General features: G+C 55.4%; 10 protein-coding genes across 10 annotated transcripts; 6 read left to right on the plus strand and 4 right to left on the minus strand.

Moving 5' to 3' along the window:
- Positions 1-544: 544 nt before the first annotated feature.
- On the plus strand, positions 545-2,399 carry IE81DRAFT_286905 (Nucleotidyltransferase; the record flags this gene model as incomplete). The annotated part of the gene is made up of 5 exons (XM_025511692.1): positions 545-975; positions 1,064-1,234; positions 1,334-1,700; positions 1,778-1,991; positions 2,077-2,399. 5 exons carry the CDS (start codon positions 545-547, stop codon positions 2,397-2,399), a joined length of 1,506 nt encoding a protein of 501 aa, XP_025371703.1.
- On the plus strand, positions 2,374-3,739 carry IE81DRAFT_10109 (hypothetical protein). The gene has a single exon (XM_025510007.1). It carries the CDS (start codon positions 2,451-2,453, stop codon positions 3,492-3,494), a length of 1,044 nt encoding a protein of 347 aa, XP_025371704.1. The 5' UTR covers positions 2,374-2,450; the 3' UTR covers positions 3,495-3,739.
- IE81DRAFT_321166 (hypothetical protein) lies at positions 3,707-4,985 on the minus strand. The gene is made up of 2 exons (XM_025513254.1): positions 4,551-4,985; positions 3,707-4,201 (listed from the first exon to the last, which is right to left on the minus strand). Exons 1-2 carry the CDS (start codon positions 4,749-4,751, stop codon positions 3,935-3,937), a joined length of 468 nt encoding a protein of 155 aa, XP_025371705.1. The 5' UTR covers positions 4,752-4,985; the 3' UTR covers positions 3,707-3,934.
- Positions 4,986-5,183: 198 nt separating this feature from the next.
- On the plus strand, positions 5,184-6,503 carry IE81DRAFT_321167 (hypothetical protein). Its single transcript, XM_025513255.1, has 4 exons — positions 5,184-5,351; positions 5,441-5,642; positions 5,807-5,964; positions 6,111-6,503. The coding sequence occupies exons 1-4, from the start codon at positions 5,254-5,256 to the stop codon at positions 6,364-6,366; spliced, it is 714 nt and encodes a 237-aa protein (XP_025371706.1). The 5' UTR covers positions 5,184-5,253; the 3' UTR covers positions 6,367-6,503.
- A 154-nt stretch (positions 6,504-6,657) lies between these two features.
- IE81DRAFT_10205 (hypothetical protein) lies at positions 6,658-7,919 on the minus strand. Its single transcript, XM_025510017.1, has 2 exons — positions 7,333-7,919; positions 6,658-7,249 (listed from the first exon to the last, which is right to left on the minus strand). The coding sequence occupies exons 1-2, from the start codon at positions 7,705-7,707 to the stop codon at positions 6,704-6,706; spliced, it is 921 nt and encodes a 306-aa protein (XP_025371707.1). The 5' UTR covers positions 7,708-7,919; the 3' UTR covers positions 6,658-6,703.
- A 1,222-nt stretch (positions 7,920-9,141) lies between these two features.
- On the plus strand, positions 9,142-12,175 carry IE81DRAFT_321170 (alpha/beta-hydrolase). Its single transcript, XM_025513256.1, has 8 exons — positions 9,142-9,697; positions 9,786-9,804; positions 9,878-10,153; positions 10,224-10,485; positions 10,557-10,622; positions 10,697-11,443; positions 11,525-11,593; positions 11,674-12,175. The coding sequence occupies exons 1-8, from the start codon at positions 9,580-9,582 to the stop codon at positions 11,965-11,967; spliced, it is 1,851 nt and encodes a 616-aa protein (XP_025371708.1). The 5' UTR covers positions 9,142-9,579; the 3' UTR covers positions 11,968-12,175.
- A 395-nt stretch (positions 12,176-12,570) lies between these two features.
- On the plus strand, positions 12,571-15,082 carry IE81DRAFT_321171 (P-loop containing nucleoside triphosphate hydrolase protein). The gene is made up of 10 exons (XM_025513257.1): positions 12,571-12,988; positions 13,112-13,292; positions 13,435-13,539; positions 13,611-13,642; positions 13,701-13,758; positions 13,830-13,975; positions 14,053-14,214; positions 14,282-14,406; positions 14,492-14,611; positions 14,682-15,082. Exons 1-10 carry the CDS (start codon positions 12,754-12,756, stop codon positions 14,850-14,852), a joined length of 1,335 nt encoding a protein of 444 aa, XP_025371709.1. The 5' UTR covers positions 12,571-12,753; the 3' UTR covers positions 14,853-15,082.
- An 89-nt stretch (positions 15,083-15,171) lies between these two features.
- Positions 15,172-17,039, minus strand: IE81DRAFT_287052 (HECT-domain-containing protein; the record flags this gene model as incomplete). The annotated part of the gene is made up of 4 exons (XM_025511700.1): positions 15,172-15,274; positions 15,357-15,709; positions 15,780-16,745; positions 16,839-17,039. 4 exons carry the CDS (start codon positions 17,037-17,039, stop codon positions 15,172-15,174), a joined length of 1,623 nt encoding a protein of 540 aa, XP_025371710.1.
- A 1,062-nt stretch (positions 17,040-18,101) lies between these two features.
- On the plus strand, positions 18,102-21,461 carry IE81DRAFT_10411 (hypothetical protein). The gene is made up of 5 exons (XM_025510027.1): positions 18,102-19,797; positions 19,886-20,267; positions 20,333-20,730; positions 20,825-20,994; positions 21,080-21,461. The coding sequence occupies exons 1-5, from the start codon at positions 18,243-18,245 to the stop codon at positions 21,212-21,214; spliced, it is 2,640 nt and encodes an 879-aa protein (XP_025371711.1). The 5' UTR covers positions 18,102-18,242; the 3' UTR covers positions 21,215-21,461.
- Positions 21,462-21,715: 254 nt separating this feature from the next.
- IE81DRAFT_321175 (hypothetical protein) lies at positions 21,716-22,685 on the minus strand. The gene is made up of 2 exons (XM_025513258.1): positions 22,170-22,685; positions 21,716-22,077 (listed from the first exon to the last, which is right to left on the minus strand). The coding sequence occupies exon 1, from the start codon at positions 22,578-22,580 to the stop codon at positions 22,200-22,202; it is 381 nt and encodes a 126-aa protein (XP_025371712.1). The 5' UTR covers positions 22,581-22,685; the 3' UTR covers positions 21,716-22,077; positions 22,170-22,199.
- Positions 22,686-23,081: the final 396 nt, after the last annotated feature.

The raw sequence follows: 23,081 nt of genomic DNA on the forward strand, positions 1-23,081 counted from the left end.
GCGAGCAGATGATCTCACACGAGCGAGCGAGCGAGCGATGCCCGCACGGGCGAGTCATTCACAAAATCGCGATTCATCATGCACGCATCTCTCGTGCGAAAGGAACAACGCCGCGGGCATCACCAGCACAAAATATTCCAGATGTGCACGCCATGCTGGTTGCATGGATAGCGAGATGACGCATGCAGCATGGGTCCGTGGGCCAGCACCAAGACTCACGACTTCGCGTTCAAGGGATTGCCAAGGTCTGCTCTGGTCTGCAACACTCACGATTCCTCATCCTTGCTTGGGGTGTCTAGTCGCTCGGCAGCTTACCGTTCGAACGCCTTTGCGAAGCAGCATCTTGACTCTTGGCTTCTTGCTCGAAGCAGACTGTGGCGCTCTTGGGGTCGATTTGGAGCTCGGCGCGGGCGCGGGCAAAGTCAATCCATCGTCTCACCGGAGGCGCACCAGCTAGGGCTGCCCAACAAGCTCTTCAGCTCTTTCCACACCACAGAGCAAGATGTCGCCCACGGCAGCCTCCACCTCCGGTCTCGATAATGCCATGGCGACCTCAGCAACGGCCGGGAACCAGTCCAACTCGTTCATCAGCGGACAAGATTACATAGGCTTCGATTTTGATGACGATGACGGCGAGGAACAAACGCCACACGGTGCTGTGGACGAAAGAGGTGTCGGTCGAAGAAAAGATGTCAATGGCCGCCACACATCGACTGCGGGTCCTTCGAACGGTCCTGGTACGCTTGCAGGGGCTCAGAGGAATGGAGCATCGCGGGACCGAGTAAGGGGTGACCGTAGGCGATCACCACCCGCTCTAGGCCCAGGCCGCATACAGCCGCAAAGTAGGAGGAGGACCTTCGAAGAAATGGCCATGGATGATGGCCTTACAAAGCGAGAGAGGATGAGAAGCATGGCTAGAGCCACCCCTTGGGCTCTGGACGTCGACTGGGACAGTTGTTGGCATCCCACCGAAATGTGAGTTGCATGCAATCCCACTAGGCATCGAGGGCCTTTGCGGTAGTGCTATCCGTCACCTGACCCATCTGCTCTTCTTTTGCATTAGGCTACACCGCGAGTTGGAAGCTTTTGAGCGGTGGATCTCGCCGACCTCCTGGGAACACGACTGCCGCGCGATGGTGATCCAATTGATTAGGAACGCGATCTGCTCGCAGTGGCGCGATGCCGAGGTGCTGTCGTTCGGAAGTCACGACACACGACTGTACATGCCTGAAGGGTGAGTGCTCGCCCACTCGTTAGGCCTACGGCTCGATCTGTTTCCAACGACTCAGGATCTAGAGTGTCTACTGATAAATTTTCGATGATTCAACATCAGGGACATTGATCTGGTTGTGATAAGTCGCTCCATGGAGAATGAGCACCGTACAAGAACCCTGAACAAGATTGCAGCGCTCTTACGCCGCGCAAACTTGGTTGTGGACCTGGCAGTCATTTCGAAAGCTAAAGTGCCCATCGTCAAATTCACTTGCGTCCATGCCAAGTACAAAGTCGACATCAGCATCAATCAAAGCAACGGTTTGGCTGCCGCAAAGTGGGTTTCCGCCTGGCTGAGAAAACAGCCAAGCTTGAGACCACTCATTCTAGCGGTGAAGCTGCTCTTGAATCAGAGGGGCATGAGCGAGGTATTCAATGGCGGACTGGGCAGCTACAGCGTCATTTGCCTTGTGATCAGTCATTTGCAGGTAAGCCGACATTTGAGGCTCCAATTCTGCGTGACCAATCAGTAGCTTACGTTGCAAGTGCGCAATCTGATACGCAGATGCATCCCAAGGTGCAACGAGGAGAACTGGACCCTGCGAAGAATCTGGGTGTCCTATTGCTCGAATTCTTGGAGCTGTACGGCAAGACCTTCAACTACCACACGGTCGGCATCTCTGTGCGCGGTCAGGGTCACTACTTTGAAAAGAAACGGCACGCATTTGTCAGCACCGGCAAACCTTACATGCTGGCCATCGAAGATCCTTTGGACGCTTGTGAGTAACGATTGGCAGTTGCCGCTCGAGCATGCACTGCGAAGATACTGAAAGGCGATAGTCTGCCACCTGATTACATCGTAAGCAAACGACATTTCGCGCGGCACGTTTCAAATTCAGGCGGTTCGGCTAGCCATGAAGGGCGCATTTGATATTCTGTCGGGTGCCCTATGTCAGCGCGCCAACGTCATGTCGGATCCAAACGCTCAGGATGGAGCACAGCATGCTCCCTTTGACGAGGATGACGAAGCTAGAGCTGCTCTCATGCAAAATGCAGCGGTCGGGGCGCCGGTCAGCCATTCCCACAGTCTTCTGGGAAACATTTTTGGCATTTCGCATGAAACTACTAGGGCAAGAGAAAAGGTGAGTGGTGACGAAGAGGCACACCGCAACCGGAAATGCGATTAGATCGTTTCATCAGTTGAACAACCCTTCTTGGCCCTGATCCAGATCGAAGCCATGTATCACTCCGGCGAATTGCATTATAAGCTCGGCAGACCGCCTCCGCCGCCAGAGGATCCACGCCCTGCCTCTCCCCCACCGCCCAGATCTCGACCACCGCCTGATGACGCTCCCCCGCCTCTCTCGCGGTCTATACCTGCTCCTCCACACCGAGGAAATGAAGAGCGGTCTCAAATGCCAGCAGGGACAAGCGCAGGAGTCAAGCGGGATCGTAAAGCATTCGCCAGCACGCCACCTCGGGAAGTGCCGTCACAATCTAGACGAGGTGGCCAAGGCACCACAGCAGGATCTTCGACTGCCTATGGCACGCTTCGCCAGGGCACAAGAGACGCGCCAATCGTCATCGTGGACGGGCCCAGTGAAGTGTCCTCAGAATTCGAGGATCGGATGCGAAGTGCTGTGAATGCCGCCAATCATCTGACTTCACGCGCATCGAGAGGAACCGCCGCAATATCGAGGGGAGATGGAGACACCAGCGAGGAAGAGGAGCTTTCTGCCGTCGATGAAGCAGAGCTGGCAGAATCTCAAGGCTTTAGTTTTGGATCTCAAAGCGGAGCGAGACAGGGCTCGAGCTTCAAAGACCAGTCTGGAGCAAAGCGGCGTCGCGTTGCCACAGATGAGTCCGCGTCACGATCGCAAAGACGTCAGACGGAAGGTGACGATGAGCAAGACTCCCGTTACGCAGAGCACAGCACCAAGGGGCTGCGAAAGGCCCGAGCAGACCGACGGGAATACGTAGAGAGGAACAGCGAGAGCGACTCGGACGCTTCGATGCATTCCTTGGATGAGCACCCAACATCGCAATCGCGAGCGACACTGACAGCGTCCATCCCACAAAGAGGCATCTCTATAGCTGGAACAGCGAAAGGGACCGCAACAGCTGCGTCGGTGACAACGACCTCCATTAAGGGTGGACACAGGATCGCACAGATGCGGGACAAAGCTGCACAGAAAAAGCAGGTGGCGGACTATTGGGCTGCGAAAGCTCAGGGAAGCAACATCGTCAGCGAAGAGAGCGAGGAGGGAGAAGTACACGAGTAGGCTCACAAGATCGAGCGCAGCGCTTGATGCGACTTCTGATACCGTTTGCTGCTTGGCACTCCTGCTAACGCATGCTGGCCGAGTCCTTGCCCACTGCTTCGAAGCACTGCGCTCAGTCCTCAGCAGCGCGTTCCTGTACACTACCATATGAGCCAACACAGCCAATGTAGAAGAGCTAGTCACCCACACTGTAACATGCCAAACCAATCAAAGTCGATACCTGAGCCGTGATATTCTGATCGTCTGTTGTACACTGAGTGATTGCTTATCACGCAAAACTTTCAAGTGACGAGAAGCGTCAAGCCTGGACGCATCATCACCACAATGCATGAATGGAAAGGCGTTAATGAGAGCTCCGCGACCCGGGTGCAGTTCGTGAAGTCTGCCCATACGAAGTCTGCCCATGCGTATGCCTAGACCAGCATTCGGACTGCGAGGTCTCATGATCTCAACGTCTCATCCTCTGCCTGTCCGTGCGTACCAGAGCCATAATGGCCATCGGTACGGCCAGTTGCTCTTTCTTGCTCCTCGTACGCAGCTCTTCTTTCCTCCTCCTCTGCCCTGTCTTGCTGTTCCACCACCAAGGCCCACACGCTAGCTTTGAAGAGCGTGAGGACGAGTCCCATTTTGCGTTCCAAGACTCGCAGTTGCATCAGCAGATCTGCGTGTTTTGCGTTTGAAGAGAGTGGATAGGAGAGAGCTGTGATCTGTTGGTTGATGGCAGCAGAAGCGAGTGCGAGCTCAGCCCATCGTTCTTGGTTCAATCCACCAACACCGCGTCGTTGAAGTGATGCATGCCCGTGACACACTCGTGGCGAATTGTATGCGGCCAATTGCACGCAGACTGTCTGACCTCTCGAGACACGGTCAGTACTATCATCGACGTCTCTCCCCTGCCCGCGCGCATCTCCCAGTCCCTCCATGTGTCCTTTTTCCCCCCCACCCACCTTTCTTCGAGCCACCCTCTCTCCACGCGTCTCGCCGCCTCGCTGTACTTCGGCGCCATCGTCCCCATCCTCATTCTCTCTGGCCTCCGTCTGCAACAGATGCACTCACCCTCTTGATGGTCTCTGCAAGCCTAGCGTACTCGCCCAGCACCTCTGCCTCTTGCTCTGATAAGGCTCTATGGCCATGATAGGGATTCACCCAAGCTCTTTCGTTTGTTCCTGATCCTCCACCTCCTCCGAGCGCACTCTGTCCTGCTCCTGCTCCTGCGCCTGAGCCTGAGCCTGTGCTGCGAGAAAGTGCGGAGGTCATCCCGTCCTAGGCTTGTGGTCCAGCTGTGCACTGATCATCAAAAAAACGTGTTCGAAGAAAGGCTGAGGATTCAATCTTGATTGTGTATGATTTGGATGACAAGATGGCTTCTAATGAGATAAATGGATGGTGTTGGCAGGGAAGTTTGAGCGTGTCCTAGGCAACGCTCATCAGAAGCTTGGCCATCATCTGCCCAGCTTCACCATGCACTATACTCGAGACTCACGACTGTTGTGACTGTTGTGTGACTTTGACTCACGATGCGTGCGCGTCGCGTGCGCCTGGACGCGAGCGCCCTGGCGGTTGCATGCCATAGGGCGCGCGCGCGTAGCACTTGATGCTGTCACGTGCTGGTAGGCGAACGAGCCACCCAAAGCTCGGAAAGTCATGATCAAGCTGTGCTGTCATCTTCATTCACGATTCCTCCTACTACAGCTGGCTCTCCATCACGACCGCAATATCCGCGTGCAAGCCGGTGTGAAGTAGGCGACGTACAGCGAAGATGAGCTTTGGATTCGCGGCTTCGAAAGATCCGTCGCAAAGGGCACCAGAAGCACCTCCCACCTCCGCGCTGCTCTCTCACGACGCTGCTCTTCAATTGTGGGTCGAATTTTGTCTGTGTCAATCCGCTCTGCAGCGGAAGCAGAGCTCATTCTGACCATTCACCTGTACTCACACTCGTGTCGCAGCGCCCAACTACGTCAACCGGCCAATGTCCCATCGGGCCTCTACTTGAGTCCTACGACCAACCCGACAATATACAATGGCGTGCTCTTTGTACACAAGGGCTACTATGCCGGCGCCATCTTTAGATTTCAAATCCGATACGTGAGCGCGAATAGAGCACCAGAGGTGACGATCGACGAGTCTTGCGCTCATCCTCTGGTCGATGTGAGTCGAGTGTCGAGTACATGCGAACCTCAATTGCGCATTTGCTTTCACCTTGACTCTTGACTCGTCTGACATTGATGCTGATGCCGACGCTGATGCTGATGCCGATCCTCATCTCCATGACCGCACATCAATTTCCCGTCGCGCTTCTCCACATCGAACAGCCAAGCACACGTCGCCTCCTCTTGGCGTCGCGTTTCCCAAGCTGGAGACCTCGACAAGATTTCCTCTCCCACGTCCTCTCTTTCATCAAGTCCATCTTCAAGCGCAAGGTTCTCGACAATATGACGGAGGGACAAGTGGCTCATGCCGAGCTGTTCAGGTGAGAGACGGCATTTGAAAATCGTCGAGCGATGTGGCCCACAAACAGCCCCTCAAGCTCGGTCCGTTCGTGCTTGCCTATCGCCTAGAACTCCAGCTTCTGACACATCACACTCTGATCGACCACGCATGCACGCATACGCGCAGAATCTATCGAGCGGAGCGGTCCACCTTCATGAAGATGGCCTCGCAAAGCGCAGCGTCTTCGCAGTCCAGCGCCAAGCTGTACCATGCTTCCTCTCAATCCACCGTCTTGACTAGCGCAGGTCAAGATTCACATGCCAGCAGCGGAGGAGGAGGAGGAGGAGGAGGAGGAGGCCCAAGTCCTGCTTTCCTGGGTCCTCGCTTCGAGAAGCTCAAGGACGAAGAGTACGATGCGTTGATCAAGAGGATTTTACCTTGACTTTTTTGGTGTTCGATTCGGATCTCCGCTTGCTGCAAAGCTCCCACTTCAGCCTGGCCCATGTACTTGTACTCATTCCATTACCTTCCAGGTGGTGCGCTTTTTGTCAGCAAGATTGAAATGATACCATCCGTCACATCCATATTGCGTATTCCGAGATCCAGATCATACAGGCGATGGGCAGTGGCACTAGGTCAAGACACGTGCATACAGATAGGGGTACAGGATGAAGAGGTGGTGGCATGAAGGAGGCAAGAAGCGTCGGACTGTGACAAGATGAGCGAAATCGCGGGCGGAGCGGGGCCCGGTAGAGGGCAGGGTGGCGAATGGTCTGCAATCATTCCCATAGCCCTCCATCATTAGCCGATCCCGTCTTTGCTCCACCCTTTCCAGATTTGCCTCTGAGCTTCCCACCCCTACTTCCCTGATTCTTGTAATAATCTCTCATGTCTTGTTTGCTCCACTCCGAATTCTCTTCTGCCTGCCAACGTTCCTCGTTCCTGTCCTTTGCCGTCTGAATGCCCGCATCTGCCAATCTTTGACTTCGACTGGGAGTGGCGTAGCCCGAACTGTTGCCCGAACTTGATCCGTACCTCGCTTCGTCTCGCGCCTCTCTCTGCTTTTGCTTGCCGTAAGAGGTCAACCAGTCCACTTTGCTCTCTCGACGCGTCCAACGCGCTCCCGCGCCTGTAGAGGTGGAGTTGACCACGTCGAGAAGAGTGCTGCTTGGCCCGCTCGGAGTCGAATCGCCTTGCATTGATTGGGATTGGACGATGCGGTACCAGCAATAATTCAATGTAGCTGATCTTCTCCATCTCCTGCACACGAGTGAGCACGACCTCAAAGCCTGCACTGGCAGCGACAAGAAGATCCGTTGCGAGATCTAGGCGGGGCGTGAGGAGTGGAATCGGTCGGTCAGATCCATTTGGGCATCACAGGTGCAGGTATGACAATGGCTCAACTCACCACACCTGGAAGTGCTCGAAGAGGATCCGTCTTGCTTTTGTGTTTGATTCTAGTGAAAGGCTCCGATCTGAGCGAGCTCGCCTTTTTGGGCACACTGCTCGCACTCGCGGTATTCTCAGCCGCGGCGAGCGTCAAATGATGAAGAGCAGCAGCGCTACTTCCGCCAGGGGAAGAGGGCCTCGAGATATGCGGCGTGCCTGGTGCGCTCGCAACTCCAATCAATTCGTCGTCCGATGGACCCGACTCTACCGCTTCCCACTCATCCAGCGCCTGCCCGTTGGGCACTGCCGCATCTTGGCTTGAAGTGGAGCTTGCCTCTGCACCGGTGACAGAGCCGAGTCGGGCAGTCAGCACGTTCTGCAGCAGGCTTGACATGGTGTCGTATTACAGGCTCGCGGCTGGACGAATCAGGATGGATGTGGTGGTGGTGGTGGTGGTGGTGGTGGTGGTGGTGGCGGCGGCGGCGGCGAATGAGATGGAGTGGCTGAGGAATTGAGGACGGCTCAATTGTGAACAGTCTGAATGCAGCCAGCCGGTGCGAAACGGGAGGATGACCTGCTGACTCGATCTGGTGCTGAGTCGATCGCGCCTTGGAAGGTTGATCAGCGGGCTCAGCTGCAATGCGTTCCTGACTTGGGCGAGTCACAGTCCCGGACTTAGGAGGCAGACCACCGCGCCTGACTCGACTGAGCGATGGCAAGTCGCGAGTGGCGTCGATCAGCAATCGAACACAGAGGCGTGCAGCGCGGTTTTTGGAAGGCAATCGTCAGAGCGGTGGATTGCGGATGGGTCTGGATGGATGGATGCACGGCGAATCCGAATGGATGGATGGATGCACGGCGTTCAGCGCGATTCATGGCATTCAGACTCACGACTCGACTGTCGTGGCTGGGATCGCGTGCGTGCTTGCGTGCCTGCGTGCGTGCATGGCACCAACGGCGCGAATCTTGAATGTGAATCGAGGGGAGCGTGCACGATGCTGCTGCTGCATGGTGGAGGTCTGACTGACTCTCCCGCCCTCCTGACACACGCGCGCCCTCGTCACACGCATCCACCACGAATTAAATGTTCTCGGCTGCCGAGTGCCATTCTCTGCCCATCTCACATCATCTCGATGACAAAGTCGAGCGTCTTCGGGTGAGGTAGTGTACCGAGGCTTGCTTGTGGTCATAATCTTGTCGGTGACCTTCGCATCGTGTGCAGGGCCTCGGTTGGGCAAGCTAGAGCGATGAGCAGCAAACAAGCTTGTCGACGCGGCGAGACGGCTTTGCGAAGAGCAGACCCGCGAGCGCTGCTGCTGCTGCTGCTGCAAGGGGTCGTCAGCAGTGTCGTGACGCTCTATTTTACACGCCAATTCGCACATCTCAAAAGGTATCCGGAGCGATTCAAGTAAAAGTCCCTGCATGCACGCCCCTGCCCCGCTTGTCTGCCATGAAGCGTAAATGCTGATCTTGAATTGAATGTGAGTGTGAATAACGGATGCAATCTTGATTCACCATTCACGATTGCTGGGTGGGTGCTTGTATAGCTATATATCCGCGACTCGAGTGGCGTGCGTGAGTGCACAGCATGCTCCGTGCGAAAACGGCCGCGTCCGATTCGACGCGATGCAAGGCGCGAGCGAGCGAGCGCCTCTCTCATCTGCTGCTCACGCCGGGTGCATGCATGCATGGTGCTGCATGCAACACAACAGCAGGCAGCCCGCAAGACGCGCGCTGCACAGCATGAGATCGCGTCTTGGATTTTGAGCTCGCTCGATAGACAGGCAGGCGACACTCAGACTGCTGCAGACTAACGACTACCGCTGTACGCACCACTCAACACTGACACTCAAGACTCACGACTGGCACCCGCCAACGACACCCTCGTAGGCAAGCTGAAAGTTCGAAACCAACATCTCGCGCATTCAACGTTGCTCCTCACCGCTTTCCAGTGCACAACTCTTCTGTAGCACTGTCACTCTCCGCACTACCGACACTTCTCGCATACCATTCCACTTGACCTGACATTAGCTTCATAATGATCTCCGGTGTTGGATGGAGCGCCCCTCACATGCTTGACTGAGCCGGTCTTAACCCATTCACCTTTCGCTCACGACGCCAGCCTCAGCATAGACAACAACCCATTCGAGTGGCCTCGGCCATTCATCTTGCGGGTTCTCTACGTCTTTCAATTGGTTGACAGACAGCCTGATTGTCAGCTTGCCACGGGCCGAGCGTTCCTGGCACCCTTCCTATCAGCGCCATCATGCCACGAACACAATCGCGCATTTCGCGCCTGGTGGCCTCCTTTCTCAGGATTGTGTTGGTGCCCACCATCCTCTTCGGCGTTCCTCTGTGGCCCTTCTTGGGACTTCTCTGCGCAGGTGAGGCTTTCTTTGGCAATTAGGCGCGAGGCGTGTGACGGTCCTGCTTATCGCAGGTTTCGATTGCTCCCATTGATGATCTTGGCAGTCCCGTTTGTGGGCATCATGTGAGTCTAGCAGCCATGTTGCGCAAATTCGGGTTCCTGCTCTGACTCTCGTGAATGTCTGTTCGCCCCTCAGCACCATTCCCCTCTTTCTGCTCTTGTCCGTTCTCCTCCTCTACTCGATAGCGTGGTTCTCCTACTTGCTGCTTGCTCAAGCCGATCCACCGGCAAGCATCTCAGCTTCGAGCTACCTGCCCTTCTTGCCGTACAGCCCCATGAGATGCCTGAAGGTCAACTGGGCCGCCTTTCAATACGCCACGACTGCTGTCACGGTCGTCATCCCAGCAGTGCTAGACTGGAGCTATCGTCGCGTCATGGTGCTTGGCTCCAAAGGTGCAGAGGGTATCGTCAAGTGAGTTGATTACGCATCATACTCTGCTTGCATTTACGCCTGCTGAAGTTGTGCTCCGACGGCGCTGCAGGGAAGGCATCGACTATGGCTCCCAGACACCTGGCATGCGTCTCGATGTCTACCTTCCACCCTCGCATGCCACAAGTGGCTCAGCTGCACAAGGAGCTACTGCGGCTCAGACTTTACGCACCCGGAAGCATAGCACACTCTTCGCGGATGCGATTCCACCACCCGTCGAGGAAAGCCTGAACGGAGCAGCCAGGATGCGGGGAGCACCCGTCATCGTGTTTGTGCCGCCGACCATTCCGCCGCTTACGTGGACGAACAAACGAGTAAGTCATGCATACACTACGGCGCGCTGGCACCTGATCGCGTCAGCTGATAGAGATCTCCTCGTCGTCAGAAAACGTACTTGCAGCTCGCTCTTCGTTTTCGACGGATGGGCTACTGCGTAGTAGTCCCAGACATTGTAAGCATATGAGCGCCGAGCCTTGGAGAAGAAAGGCGAAGGGTCGTCGACTGATGTTTCCCCGCCTTTCACAGTCGTACTTTCCAGCTGCGCGTATGCGTGCGTCTGTCATCGACTTGCGCTTGGTTCTTCGATGGGTAGGAGAGTCGTGCGCCCGCTACGGCGGTGATCCTTCTCGCATTCATTTGATGGGACACGGGCTCAGCGCCCATTTGGCGCTGCTCACTCTAGCTCAGGAGGCCGTGGTCTTGAGTCGTGAGGGTCACATGGAGAGAGCGTTTGAACGCGAGATGGAGAAGAGGGGAATGATGAGATGGGACGGCAACGCTTCGGATGAAGATGAAAGCTTCGGACCTTCTGCGGGGAGCCCTTCGGGCCGGGCTCAGCAGCGACGCACCTACCGCCTGAATGAGCAGGCTCAGAACGCTCCGGCAGAGGACGCTCAGGCCGAGACGGCTTGGGTCGACGAACCGGCGGATGGTGACGATCTGCCCCCGGGGGCAGTGATGGGAGAGTCCTCTGCTGCAGGCGGGACAGCACGCCTCGCATCTCAGCTGGGGAGTCTCGGCACGCCGAGCGCTTCACGCAGTGGGGCGAGCAGCGGCGAAGTCACGTTCCCGAGCGCAGGCATCAGCTCTTCACCCATGAACGCCCAACAGCACGCGGTCGGTCGAGAACAGTCGCTGGCAAATGCAGAGGCGTCCATACCCAACGGATTGCGCAGAGTGGAAATCTACTCCCCAGATGTCGCCATCCCTCCCATTGCCGGTCTCATCCTCGTCTCTGGGGTCAGCGATGTTATCAAGGGTTTCAGAAATGAGGTGAGTACATCAGTCAAGCATGCTGTCTTCCAAAGGCCCGACTTCCATAATAAGCATGACCCTCCATTCCTTGTCATACAGTCTGATCGTGGCATTGAGCACCTGAGCGTGCTCAGAAGGGCGTGCGGCCCCAGTCACACAGCTTGCCTAGTGAGTGCGGAAGTGTGGTCGACAAGGACTCTGGTGAGCTTACTCAAACAATACGCTCTGCTGGGCACCACTGCCTTTAGCTGCATTCCCCAGCGCACTTGATCTACGCTGCAAAGAATATTGTGGACGCTAGCTTGTTCCCACCCAAGATCCTGCTGATACACGGTGGTAAAGACAGCGTGGTGGATGTGTCCCAGTCCACTCTGCTCAAGACGCTTCTGGTGGGCTGCGGGGTAGGAAGCGTCAGACTTCGAGCTTATAGGCAGCTAGGGCACGCGGAGGCCATCGCTGCCATGTTCTTGGGCATGGGCAAAGCGGCTACACGGTACCAGAAGCAGCTGCTCAACGATATTGCCGACTTCGTTCAGCAATGAGCGAGAAGTCTCAATTTGCGCCCAAAACCCCCCTCGTCTCACACATTGCAGACACTATCTCCTCACGACGCCGCCCTCCACCATTTGGCTCCTGCATGCATGACGAACCCATACCTGTTCTCACTTCCGTGTAACGATCTCGCCCTGATGACACTCTTAACCTTACCTTATCCGGAGCTTCTCGTAACTATGCTCCATAAGATTCTCGCTGTTACATCTGAGGCTGCATCGGTGCCCCTCAGCATCCGTCTAGCTAGCAGTGACGAGTGTAGGTACGTGGTTGACTGCTGTCTTTGACCTCTCCACCCTCGACTTCGGAGGCAAGAATGTTCAAAAGCCGCAAGCGTCGAGTGTTGATCTTGTGCATGCATGGCGGTGCTCATTTTGATCGAGTGCGATTCGTGCGCCTGCAAGCATGCAAGGGTCGCGCGACTTTTCGCGCTCGACGCGTCTCACCAAACACGCGAAGCTTTTCCACACGCAGCTCACGTAGCAGCGAGCCCAGCGTTGGCATTCGCTGCAACGCGTGCATCATACACGCCGCCTCCGCATGGCTTTTTGACTTCGGACGGTTTGCTGCTGCGTTCGTTAATGCGAGGGACGCTCTGAACTGCGATCACGATTGACTTGATCACTTGATTGCTTACCACTGAACATCGATCGCGCCGCAAAAGACCTGATCGTGGTCCTTTACATCAGCAATTGCAGGCATTGTATTGGCCGTCGATCGATAAAAAAATTTTGGAATTCCCGACGCTTCTCGAGTCACATCAGATGCAAGCCAAGATGCTGGCGACAACATCGACCAATGGCGTGCGCGAGCAGCAGCATAGACCCCATGTCCATATCGAAGCCAGATTATCGCAGAACTCGACGATGAGGGCGGACAGCATCAAGCAAGCTCTGCTTTCTTATCTCGATTCGAACGTAGCTAGTCTGGAGAGCGAGACGACGTTGGAAGGATGGCAGAGCGTGCCTTTGCTCAGGCAGCATTTAGACCTTGTGAGGGTGGGTGAATGCGGTGAGTGGATGGATGGAAGGGTGGTGTGGGAAGCACAAGTGCACGGCGAGAGGCTGGTCTCTGCGTTGCCGATACCTGTTCTCTGGCTTATGCTATCACTTTGCCGCTCCCACCGGCCGTCAGCCGTACCCTCCTCCATCGTCTCGCTCCAGTATGCCCAGCCGCAAATATACGTCTATCAACCCGCTCCAGCAGACTCGATGGAGGAGTTTTCGGCAAACAATGGCGAGGAAGGGGAAGAGGAAGTCGTTGCCGCTTCGGTGTTGGAGCTGCCGAGTAGGACACTAGAGGGAGTGTGGCAGAGGTGCGTAGAGGTCGGCAAGCTGCGGACACAGCTTTGGCGACTGGGCGCTCACGGGCTAGGATTGCGAGGCTGGAACTGGCACGTGTGAATGCTTCTTGAACCCAAAGCATAATTGGCTAAAGCTTTGCACCGTAAAATGCAGCTTGATCTACGGGGACGACATCAAGCTACGCCTGCTGAACTACATCGCCACCACGTTGCGCTTCTCTGACGCGAATGTGGATCTGAACATCGTTGCATGGAATCGGTGAGCCTGCTTTGACACTCATCTTTCACCATCGAGGTGCTCAATGACCCACTCCTACTGCGCTCATTCAGGGTCGTGCTTCTGCATGGTCCGCCAGGCACAGGTGAGCGCTCATCCGCTCCCTCATGCAAGACTGTCGGCTGATTTGTCCTCTGCTACAGGGAAAACGACGCTTTGTCGAGCTTTGGCGCAGAAGCTCGCGATTCGTCTGTCAGAGCGGTCAGTACGAGCGCCGAAATATTCAGACAGTCGTATGAGAGGCTCACTCATGGGCCGCATTCCTCGCGCAGGTATACCCACGGCAAGCTCGTAGAGATCAATTCGCATTCGCTGTTCTCGAAATGGTTCTCGGAAAGCGGCAAGTTGGTGCAGAGATTGTTCAGCATGGTCACCGAGATGGTCGAGGATGAGGATGGCTTTGTGGTCATTTTGATAGGTGCGTCCGAGGTGTAGGCTGCATCACGGCAAGTCGATGTATTCTGATTGCTGTCTTGGATCCACGTGGCCGTAAAGATGAGGTCGAAAGTCTGACAGCGTCACGGAGCGCATCCATGGGCGGTAGCGAACCGAGCGACGCGTTGAGAGTGGTCAACGCCTTGCTCACACAACTGGACAAGCTGAAGCACCGGAAAAATGTGCTTGTCATGACGACTAGCAATATCAGCGAAGCGATAGGTAAGCCGGCCGCAGATGCGTGAAAGTATGGAGATCACTTCTCTCAATCACTCCTTGCCTCTTGCAGATAATGCGTTCATCGACAGGGCAGACATTAAGGCGTTCGTCGGATTACCGCCGCCGCAGGCAGTCTACTGGATTTTGCAGTCTTGCTTGACAGAGCTCATGCGTGTGGGAATGATTCAACAGCTTGTGAGTCAGAAGATGCGATTCAGCGCCTCTTTCGATCTCGTTCGCTGCTACGCAAGCTCACCATGATCTTCATCTCGCGTTGCAGGAGTTAGTGGATTGGCGCACGGCAGCATCACTCAGGTCCGAAGCCGCATTGGGTCGGACAGAGCAGAGTCCGAACAAGCTGTCCAGCCTAAAGCTGTGGGAATTATCATGCTTGTGCGAGGTGAGTCAATTCGCAAGGATGCTTCCTAAACCTTTCGGAGGCTAAAAAGTCCCGCGCGACTCTCATGCAGGGCACGTCAGGTCGCACATTACGTCGACTGCCCATCCTGGCTCATGCAAGGTATCTGAGCTCATCCGCTGGGCCTCAGACCTCGTGCGAAGCTTGGATCGACGCCATGCGAACTGCGACGATCGATTCCCAAAACGACCTGTCACGCGTGACAAAAGGCGGAAACATCTGACGCTCCGCGGCGCAGTATCCGGCTCGCATCAAAGCCAGGTATACCTGGCTTTCGAGCATGCGCTTGCTCCACTCTTCCTTCTTTCCAGCTGGCGATCCGACGCCTGTCTCGGCACACTGCACGCCCATCCCCATCAAAGCACATCATCTGTAACATCTTCAAACGTCCGGACTCTCACGGCAATAGAACGACTCCTCCTCGAAATGTACACAAGCCCATCTTTGGCGGCGATGCCATTCAATGCATCTTTATTGCGCCCTATATCTTTCAGCCATATCCCTGCCGCATTGGAATGAATGCGGCTGATGGCCCAGAGTACTCATGCGAAGCCGAAGCCCTCTCCGCCTTCGTTCATGGCGACAAGCAGCTGAGATCTGAGCTTTTCGTAGCTATCGTACTGAGGCAGATCAAGCTGATTGAAGCTGACGAATTGGCAGTAAGGGGCGGGAGAAAGTCAGCGCTCAGCAGGATTGGCAGATTTTGTGACTGTGCACTCCCGCTCACCAAGTGTGGGCTGCAGGTAACCTATCTGCACCATATGCTTTGTGTATGTTGAATTTCTGGGTGCCCTGGACACCTTGCAAGTGAGCGAAGCCCTCCAATGGTACTTTGCTAGTACCAGTGATGAACTGCAGCAATTTGGCTTTTTCGGTCTGATCAAAAGACCTGACAGCTCGCCACCACCACTGGATAACAGCATCGCTGTTCGTGTATCCGTGAAGGTCCGTGTTGTTCTTCCAAGCGTCCACATCTATGTCTGGAAGACCCGAAATGAGGAGCTCCAGCTCTTGTTCGCTGAAGATACGAATCAGCTCAGGCGGAATAATCTCGTTGAAACCTTGCAAGAAAGCGTCAATCTGCAAAGCGAGAGCTCATCAGCGAGCTGCAATGAGAAGCGTCTGCTTCATTGCGTGAATCTGTACACACCTGCTTGCGAATGGACAGCGTGAGGCGCTGCTCTGTCACGAGTCTCACGTATTCCACCTTGTTCGCCTCGGTCACGGGAATAGCTGCACCTCCCTCCTTCAATTCGATCTGCTTCGTCTCGCCGAAATCGTCCGCATCAACTGAAAAGTTCAAGTCCAAGATATCCGTAATGTCATTCTCTAGCATCCATTCCAGACTTTTGTAGTATTCAGGATCGACGCTCTCCAAATCCCGATAGTCCACTGGCTTGTTAAGGATGTGCTTGTAGAACGATCGAGTAAAGTAGGCGTCCAGTAACCTTCCGTCGTAGATGGCTTTACCAATGACTCGGCCTATGAAAGTGAAAAACGCCAGGTGGTCCGGATTGACTGCGCTCATGCGATTTGGCTGATACGTCGTCCGGTCAGCCGCGCAAGGGGCAAAGAGTGCATAGTCCGGATTGAACATCGCCCTGGCAAGCACTTGGAACCATTCTCTGGTAACACCACCCGCATCGATGCCTTCCTCGTTGTAGAAGCGCACGTTAAGCTTGCCATGCTTGATCTCGGTTCCAGAATGTCGTCTAAAGAACCAGAAGCTGTCCTCAAAAACGTACTGTCTGCGCACACTTAAGCTCAAAGGCGTCATGTGCTCCCTCCTACCCTTCTGCAACTGCTGAGAGAAGTAATTCCTCTTGTTGTCGAAATCCAGCACCTTGGGATTATTGACGAGCAACGAGAAGCTTCCCGACATCAGGGTAGGGTTCTGCCGCACCATGACATTGAGGATCTTGCGATGCCTCTCGGTGAAGGAGAAGAAGTTGTCCCGCAGCACTTCTCGCTTTGTGCGAGAGAGGGCCGAGGGTCGCTCCAAGGTAGGAGACACAGACCCTCGAGCTGAGACCGCCGCTGATCCCGCTGCTGCTCTCGCTTCCACCACTGCGGCAGACTCGGGCGTGGCCACATGTTTCGAAATCACCATCAGACTCTGCACGCAACGCGAGGAGCATCTCAGCTTGGGAACTCTCAAGACACGCACGCACTTGCCTATTTCATCTACGATCCTTTCAACGAGACGTACCTCTATCAGCGGCAAAAGCACCTGCGCAGCTCCAGCGTCCCCTTTGAGCCTGTCAAGCGCTTCGCTCAGCTTCTTCCACAACTCTTCAAAGTCGAAACCCTCGTAGATCTTAGCCAAGGCCTCCTCATCCTCAGGACTAGGTTTCTTCGCTTCCTTATCCTTTGCTTTGCCCTTTTGCGAAGTCCGCGACAGGATGCTCATGGAAGGAGGAAGCGGTAGATCCAGAGCCATGTCCATATCGTTGCTACCGTATGGATCCATCAAGCTAGAGCCGCCGAGACCAGGACCGCCAAGTAGAGCTGCCAAAGGGCTCATACTGCTCCCCGAGGGCTCAGACAGGCCGCCTGAGGGATCTAAAGTTCTGGATCCAGAAGGCAAAGGAAGAGCCATAGGAATCGAGCTGGGCAATTCTGAGCCAGAAGCGCGCGGTGTTGATGACCCGTTTGCGCTGCCCGACCCGGTCATGGCACTTAGCAGACCAGGCAGAGCCTCGCCCAAGCCTGGCATAGCATCTTCGGCAGTCCGTCCAGAGCCTGATGCCGAACTTGAAGATGCTACGGGCATCGGAACGATAATGGTCGCCGACGAGCCCGCTGGCAAAGAGGGCCGATCAGACCCTTGCGGCGTTTCGGAGCCCTGACGCCTACGAACATGATGAAGATAGAGACAACTGACTCAGCCATAACAATGTTGGGCAGATACGGCATGTCTGACTCACTCTGACATGTTCGTACCCTCGAAGTCGTCAATCCTGTATGATAGCCAGCTTGCCCTCCCGCGACGTCGCCGGCAGACTTGGCCGGATCGATGGCGAAGGACGCGAGATCTGGACTCCGTAAATGTTGGAGGCGAGCAGAGAAAATGTGCCTTGATTGTGCTCTCGTGGCATTGAACAGGGCGATGCTTTTGTACGTTGTTGTGGTGAGAAGCCAGAAGGCGGGGAGCAGCTCACACCCATCAAGACCACCTCACCGCTTCATGACTCGCATCGCAAGAGCTGTCATGCTCTCGCTCGATCGATCGACCTGTGCACGCTCCAGAGCTCGGCAACAGACAGCACTTGACGATGCAGCAGCAGCTATGTGTATGTGCACGGCTGCGTCGCACTCAAATTTGCGGTCAAGCAGCAGCCGCGCAACCCTAGCTGCGATCTTGGCGGGCCGTCAATGTCACGTGCTCGTTCAGGTGGAGGACCTGAAGCTTGGTCTGCAAGTCAAGATTTGGCATTCTTGCAAGGATGGGCTTTAAAGCACCACAGGCAGAAGGAAACAGCCATCATCGGCCCAAGCGGGAGCTTTTGGCGGCGCTTTCTTCGTGCCCTCGCCAACTTTCGTCTGGCTGCCTGCGCAGATAAGCATCGATTGACGAGTCTTGGCGACCGCAAACCTCCCTGGAGCTGCTACAATGGCCTTGCCGCTGCCAGCCGGCTGGACGGAGCATGTATCACCAACGGGCCAGCCGTACTGGTACAATGCGTCCACTCGCACATCCACATACCACCGCCCAGCGCCGCCAGGCGGCTACGCCGGACCGCCTCCACCTCTCCAAACTTCGTCGTTTGTTCAAGATACCTCCACCAGTGCCGTCGCGCAGCAGTCCCCCGTAGTAGAGAAGAAGAAGAAAGAGAAGCCCAAAGTGAAGCAACCCATCCCCGGCACAGAAGGATGGATCAAGGTGACCACCACCCACGACAACGTCTTCTACTCGCATCCAGAGTCGGCAAGGTCTGAGTGGACAGTGCCGGACGAGATCAAAGATGCTGTCAAAGCTATGGACGAGCGAGAAGAAGAAGAACGTAGAGCACAAGTAGAGAGGAGACGCAAGGCTGAAGAGGAAGCGAGAGAAGCCGAGGAAAAGGCTGCAGACGAGGAGAGGGAGCGCATAGAAGCGCAACAACGCGTCCAACCGGAAGAAGAGCAGCGATTGCGGAAGGAGCAAGAAGCTAAGGAGAAGGAACTCAGAGATGCAGGGAAGAGAAAACGCGGAGAAGAGCTGGACGACGAAGACGAGGATGTAGGTGGGGTAGATGCGGACGAGTTGCTCGCTGCCCCCGCAGATGAGAGTGATGCTGCAGCGACGAAGAAGGCCAAATTGGAGCGCCGCGATGTCGCTGAATCATATGCGGACCATGAGCCAGGCGAAGAATCGGAGGACGAGGATGAAGAAGCGTGGCAAAGACGAGTGGCAGCTGAGATGGCGGCCGAAGCTGAAGCCGAGGCCAGCGAAGAGGTGGCGACACCCACCCATGGGCCGCCGCTTGGTCCACCTCCATCTGGACCGTATACGGGACCGCCTCCATCCATGCCGCCACCGCCTCCAGGTGGGTATACAGGACCGCCGCCGCCCCTGTCCTATCCTGGTGGTCCTCCACCAGGCTTCTTACAGAATCAAGGCCCACAACCCCCGAACATATTTCCTCCTCCGCCAGGCGCATACAATCCTCCGCCTCAGCTCTCCCACGAAGAGAGCAAGGCTCTGTTCATGCTCATGCTGACATCCTTGAACGGGACAGCCAATGAGATCAATCCGATGGCACCCTGGGACAAAGAGCTCGTCAAGTTCGTCCATCTGACCGACTATGGAAGGTTGACAAGCCTTCGAGATAGACAAGACGCGTTCAATGAATGGTGCAAATTGAGATTGAGGGAGAAGAGGAAAGCGGGACCGAGCGGAGCAAGAAAGCTCTCCACAGTCGCGAGCGATGAGCCCGAACAAATTACAGCCAATGCGAGCGCTTCCACACACACAGCCAACAATGGCCACGCCCGTGAGCGTCAAGAGCCAAATGGTGCTCTTGAAACTTATCGAGCGTTGCTGCAAAGCTCGGTCACGTCGACCAGGACAAAGTGGGAAGACTTCCGTAAGGAGCACAAAAAGGGGAGGAGCTTCTTCGCGTTTGGCAGAAATGATGCGGAACGCGAGAAGGAGTTCAAAAAGTGGTTGAGGGAGCTCGGAGAGCGTGAGTGATTTGCGCCAAGGGGTCTGTCCCGTGCTGAAAGCGCTGACCCTTACCCCTTGCCTGGCATTAGGGAAACGAGCCGCTGCAGAAAAGGCGGAGCAAGACTTTGTGCACCTTTTGGAGGCAAGGCTTAATAGGGCGGAGCAAGGGCTTAGCAGCACATCGGATCCGCAGCAGTGCAGCGAGGCATGGAGCAAAGCGAAACGTCAACCCGGGCTGGACACCGATGCTCGATACGAAGCTGTCGCATCATCCAGTCGCAGAGCTGATCTATTTGCCAAGTGGGTCAAGGGGGAGCTGAGTAGCGCCGGTCGTGAAAAGGGTCAGACGAAAGAGTCAGAAGAATCTGCGACGAAGAAGAGGGATGCGGCAACTGCACTTCGCGAACGGGAAGATCGGGTCCGAAGAGAGCGAGCAAAGTTGGAACAACAGAATCAGCGCACCATCCAAGCGACCAGTCACGAGGAAAGGTGAGTGGACATGTAGGCTTGAATCCGGATCGCTTGGTGACTGAAGCCCTTCCGTCGGCATTCAGTGTCGTAGCATTCTCGCAATTGCTGGTGGACGCGGTGACCAATCCTCATACAAGCTGGTCATCAGCTCGATTCGATCTCAGCTCCGATGCCCGCTTCCGTTCTCATTCACTCCAGCAACGAGAAAAGGAGGACCTCTTTCGAGCGCATCTGGACAAGTTACAATCGCGCAAGCTTGCCGCTTTGCATCGCGTGTTCGAAAAGCATGCCCCACAGCTCGATACGGCGAAGCGAATCGCGTTACCTTTGGTACGCGATGATGAGGATATGGAGAAGGGCGGCCTAGGCGAATGGCTCAAAGAGGAAGAGCAGCGCGGGCTCCGACTTGAAGAGATGTTTGAGCGATGGAACGACCAAAGGCACAACGATGCTCGCAGAGACTTTGACAAGATGCTCAAGGGTGAGTTTGCGCGCTGGTTGGCGAGTTCCGAGCAGTTAAGTGTTCCAACACAAAATTGCTTTAGACTGACGTCACCATTTCTGCTCCACTGCAGAGTCGAGTTTCATCTCCTTTTGGGGCGCTTTGAGAGCCGAGAGACAACGCATGATAGCTGCGGGACAGGACACCGACGCGACTGACGCCGCAGATGAGGACGACGATGTTCCCAGCCTGTTGAAGATGGCCGGCAGCGTAGATTTGGAGGAGGTGCATGCAACCTTGCAGGTGCGTATGCCGATCACGCCGACCGATGGAGTCTATCATCTTGTCTTTGGCTCACGCGTGCTTCATCTTGCGCCAATCACGTCAGAACGATGCCAGATATCGAGCGTTTGATTTTGTGCCTGAGAAGCGAGACGCGTGGGTGAGGTCGTATCTGCAGCAGATGGACGTGCCCAAGTCTACAGCTTTCCAGGCTCAAGCTGGATCAGCCGCCACACGCTAATCATATGGTATTGATGCAGAGCAGCGTTCTTGTCTCTTGCAGCGGGAGCACTCAGACTGACCTTTGAGTGCCTGCAGATATGACGCTGGCAATACACGAACTGCGTCACTGAATCGATCGGCTAAGCTGATAGCTCAAGTCTTGAGTGTGAATAAGTGTGGATGGCCATTCGTGGCCTTTGCATCCGCGACACGCGCGCGCAAATGCTTTGGGCAGGCGCGGAAACGAAACCGTGACATTGTGTAAAGTCGACGGGTTGCTCGCCCCCTCAAGCCTCATTGACGGTCACAACTTTCTCCACTCAACGTCGCAGGCCAGAGCTGACAAGGCCATAGGAGCTAGCCCAAGGTATGGCACTGTCAAACGGGCAATGCGAATCAAAAGGTAAAGAAGGCAAAAAGGCAAGCCATCCGGGATGCGCCCCGCTCCACGCGAGACGTCATGCACCGGTTGCGAATGCCCTATGCTCAAGAGTTGGAAATTCCAGAAGAGGGCTACTTCCACTGTACTAGCCAACCCGGGCGCATGCTCAGGAATTCGATTGTACATATACCGCAAACATCCGATGCTTTTTTTTTTTTTTCGGCCGATCGATGGATTTTGATAGCGGCGACAAGGTAGCTGGAGGTTTGCTGTCGCCCCCTTGCCTGTACCTGCAGTGGGAGTGGTGAGTGTGACAGCTCGCTTGTTGCAAGGAAGAAATCGATGCCCGACTTCTGCTCCCTCGCCCCAGAAAAGTTGCGACGATCCAATTCCAATTCCATGGTGCAGTATCTGATCGATATGTTTCGCCCATTGCTGCACAGGGGCTTCCAGACTCTGTGTAAGAAGCCGCTAAAGAGCGCAATAGCACATCACCAGTGCTTAGGGAAAAGTTGATGCGACGTGTAGCAAAAGACGAATGAGCGCGTCGAGGACAAGGAAAGTGAGCTGCTTCAAGGTCCCTAGCCCTCACTTACGCGGTAAACAAGAGCCTGGTATCAGATCACTTTGTGCCTTGCTCGAGGCTGAGCGTGCCAACGCTGTGAGCAGCTGGTCCTTTGCCAGCCTTGATGTCCTCATCCCTCTTGACAGCTTCTGTGCACTCATAAAGCCTCTTGAGGTAAGGCGTGCATTCCCTCGTCACTGTCTGATCGTCGCTCTTTTCGTGTTTTGCAAGACAAGCATCATATCCCTTGATGGCGGGTCCGCATCGCGTCTTGACCGCTCTTACAAGAGGAACGCTGTCCGCTGCGCAGATGGCTAGAGCCGTCTTTTGCTCTGCGCAAGCCTCGCCGTGATTCGATTGATTGGCCAGGATGCAGCGCTGGTAAGAATTGAGCTGGTCTGCGCATGACGAAGCCACGTTGGACAGAGAATCTTCCATTTTGTTGAACAAGAGAATGACTGATACGAGAGAGAAATCTAAGACGAGCTGCGTTCAGTCGTACAGAGTCAATGATCTATGCCAAGAGTGCATGGTGGTTGGGTGGTTGGGGGGTCTGGAGTGGAGGTTCGCCCGCCTATAGAGGCGTAGTCCTGTGTCACGACTTCTGACAGCTTGCTCGACAAATCTTCCTTGCGTCGGCGCAAATCGGCCGATGCGCTCCGTCAGCGACCGCAGAGTCCGTTTTCTCTCTTTTTCTCTCTCCCTCTCTCCCTCTCCCCCCCCCCTCTCTCTATTTGTGGGCGTCTCGGACTCGGATCCAGCAGGAACGCTTCAGCGTGGGTGGGCTCGAGACTGCGGTGCAAGCATACTGCTCACAGAAGCGCGCTTCGACAATCACGACGCTTTGCGAGATGCATAGCAACAGCTATGTAGGAGGAAGCACATCATTGGCAGGAATGGCATTCATGGTTTTACACGTCATAGGCAAGTGCTGATGAT

This window comes from Ceraceosorus guamensis (assembly GCF_003144195.1).
Source record: "Ceraceosorus guamensis strain MCA 4658 unplaced genomic scaffold IE81scaffold_10, whole genome shotgun sequence".
In the NCBI taxonomy this organism is placed as follows: domain Eukaryota; kingdom Fungi; phylum Basidiomycota; class Exobasidiomycetes; order Ceraceosorales; family Ceraceosoraceae; genus Ceraceosorus; species Ceraceosorus guamensis.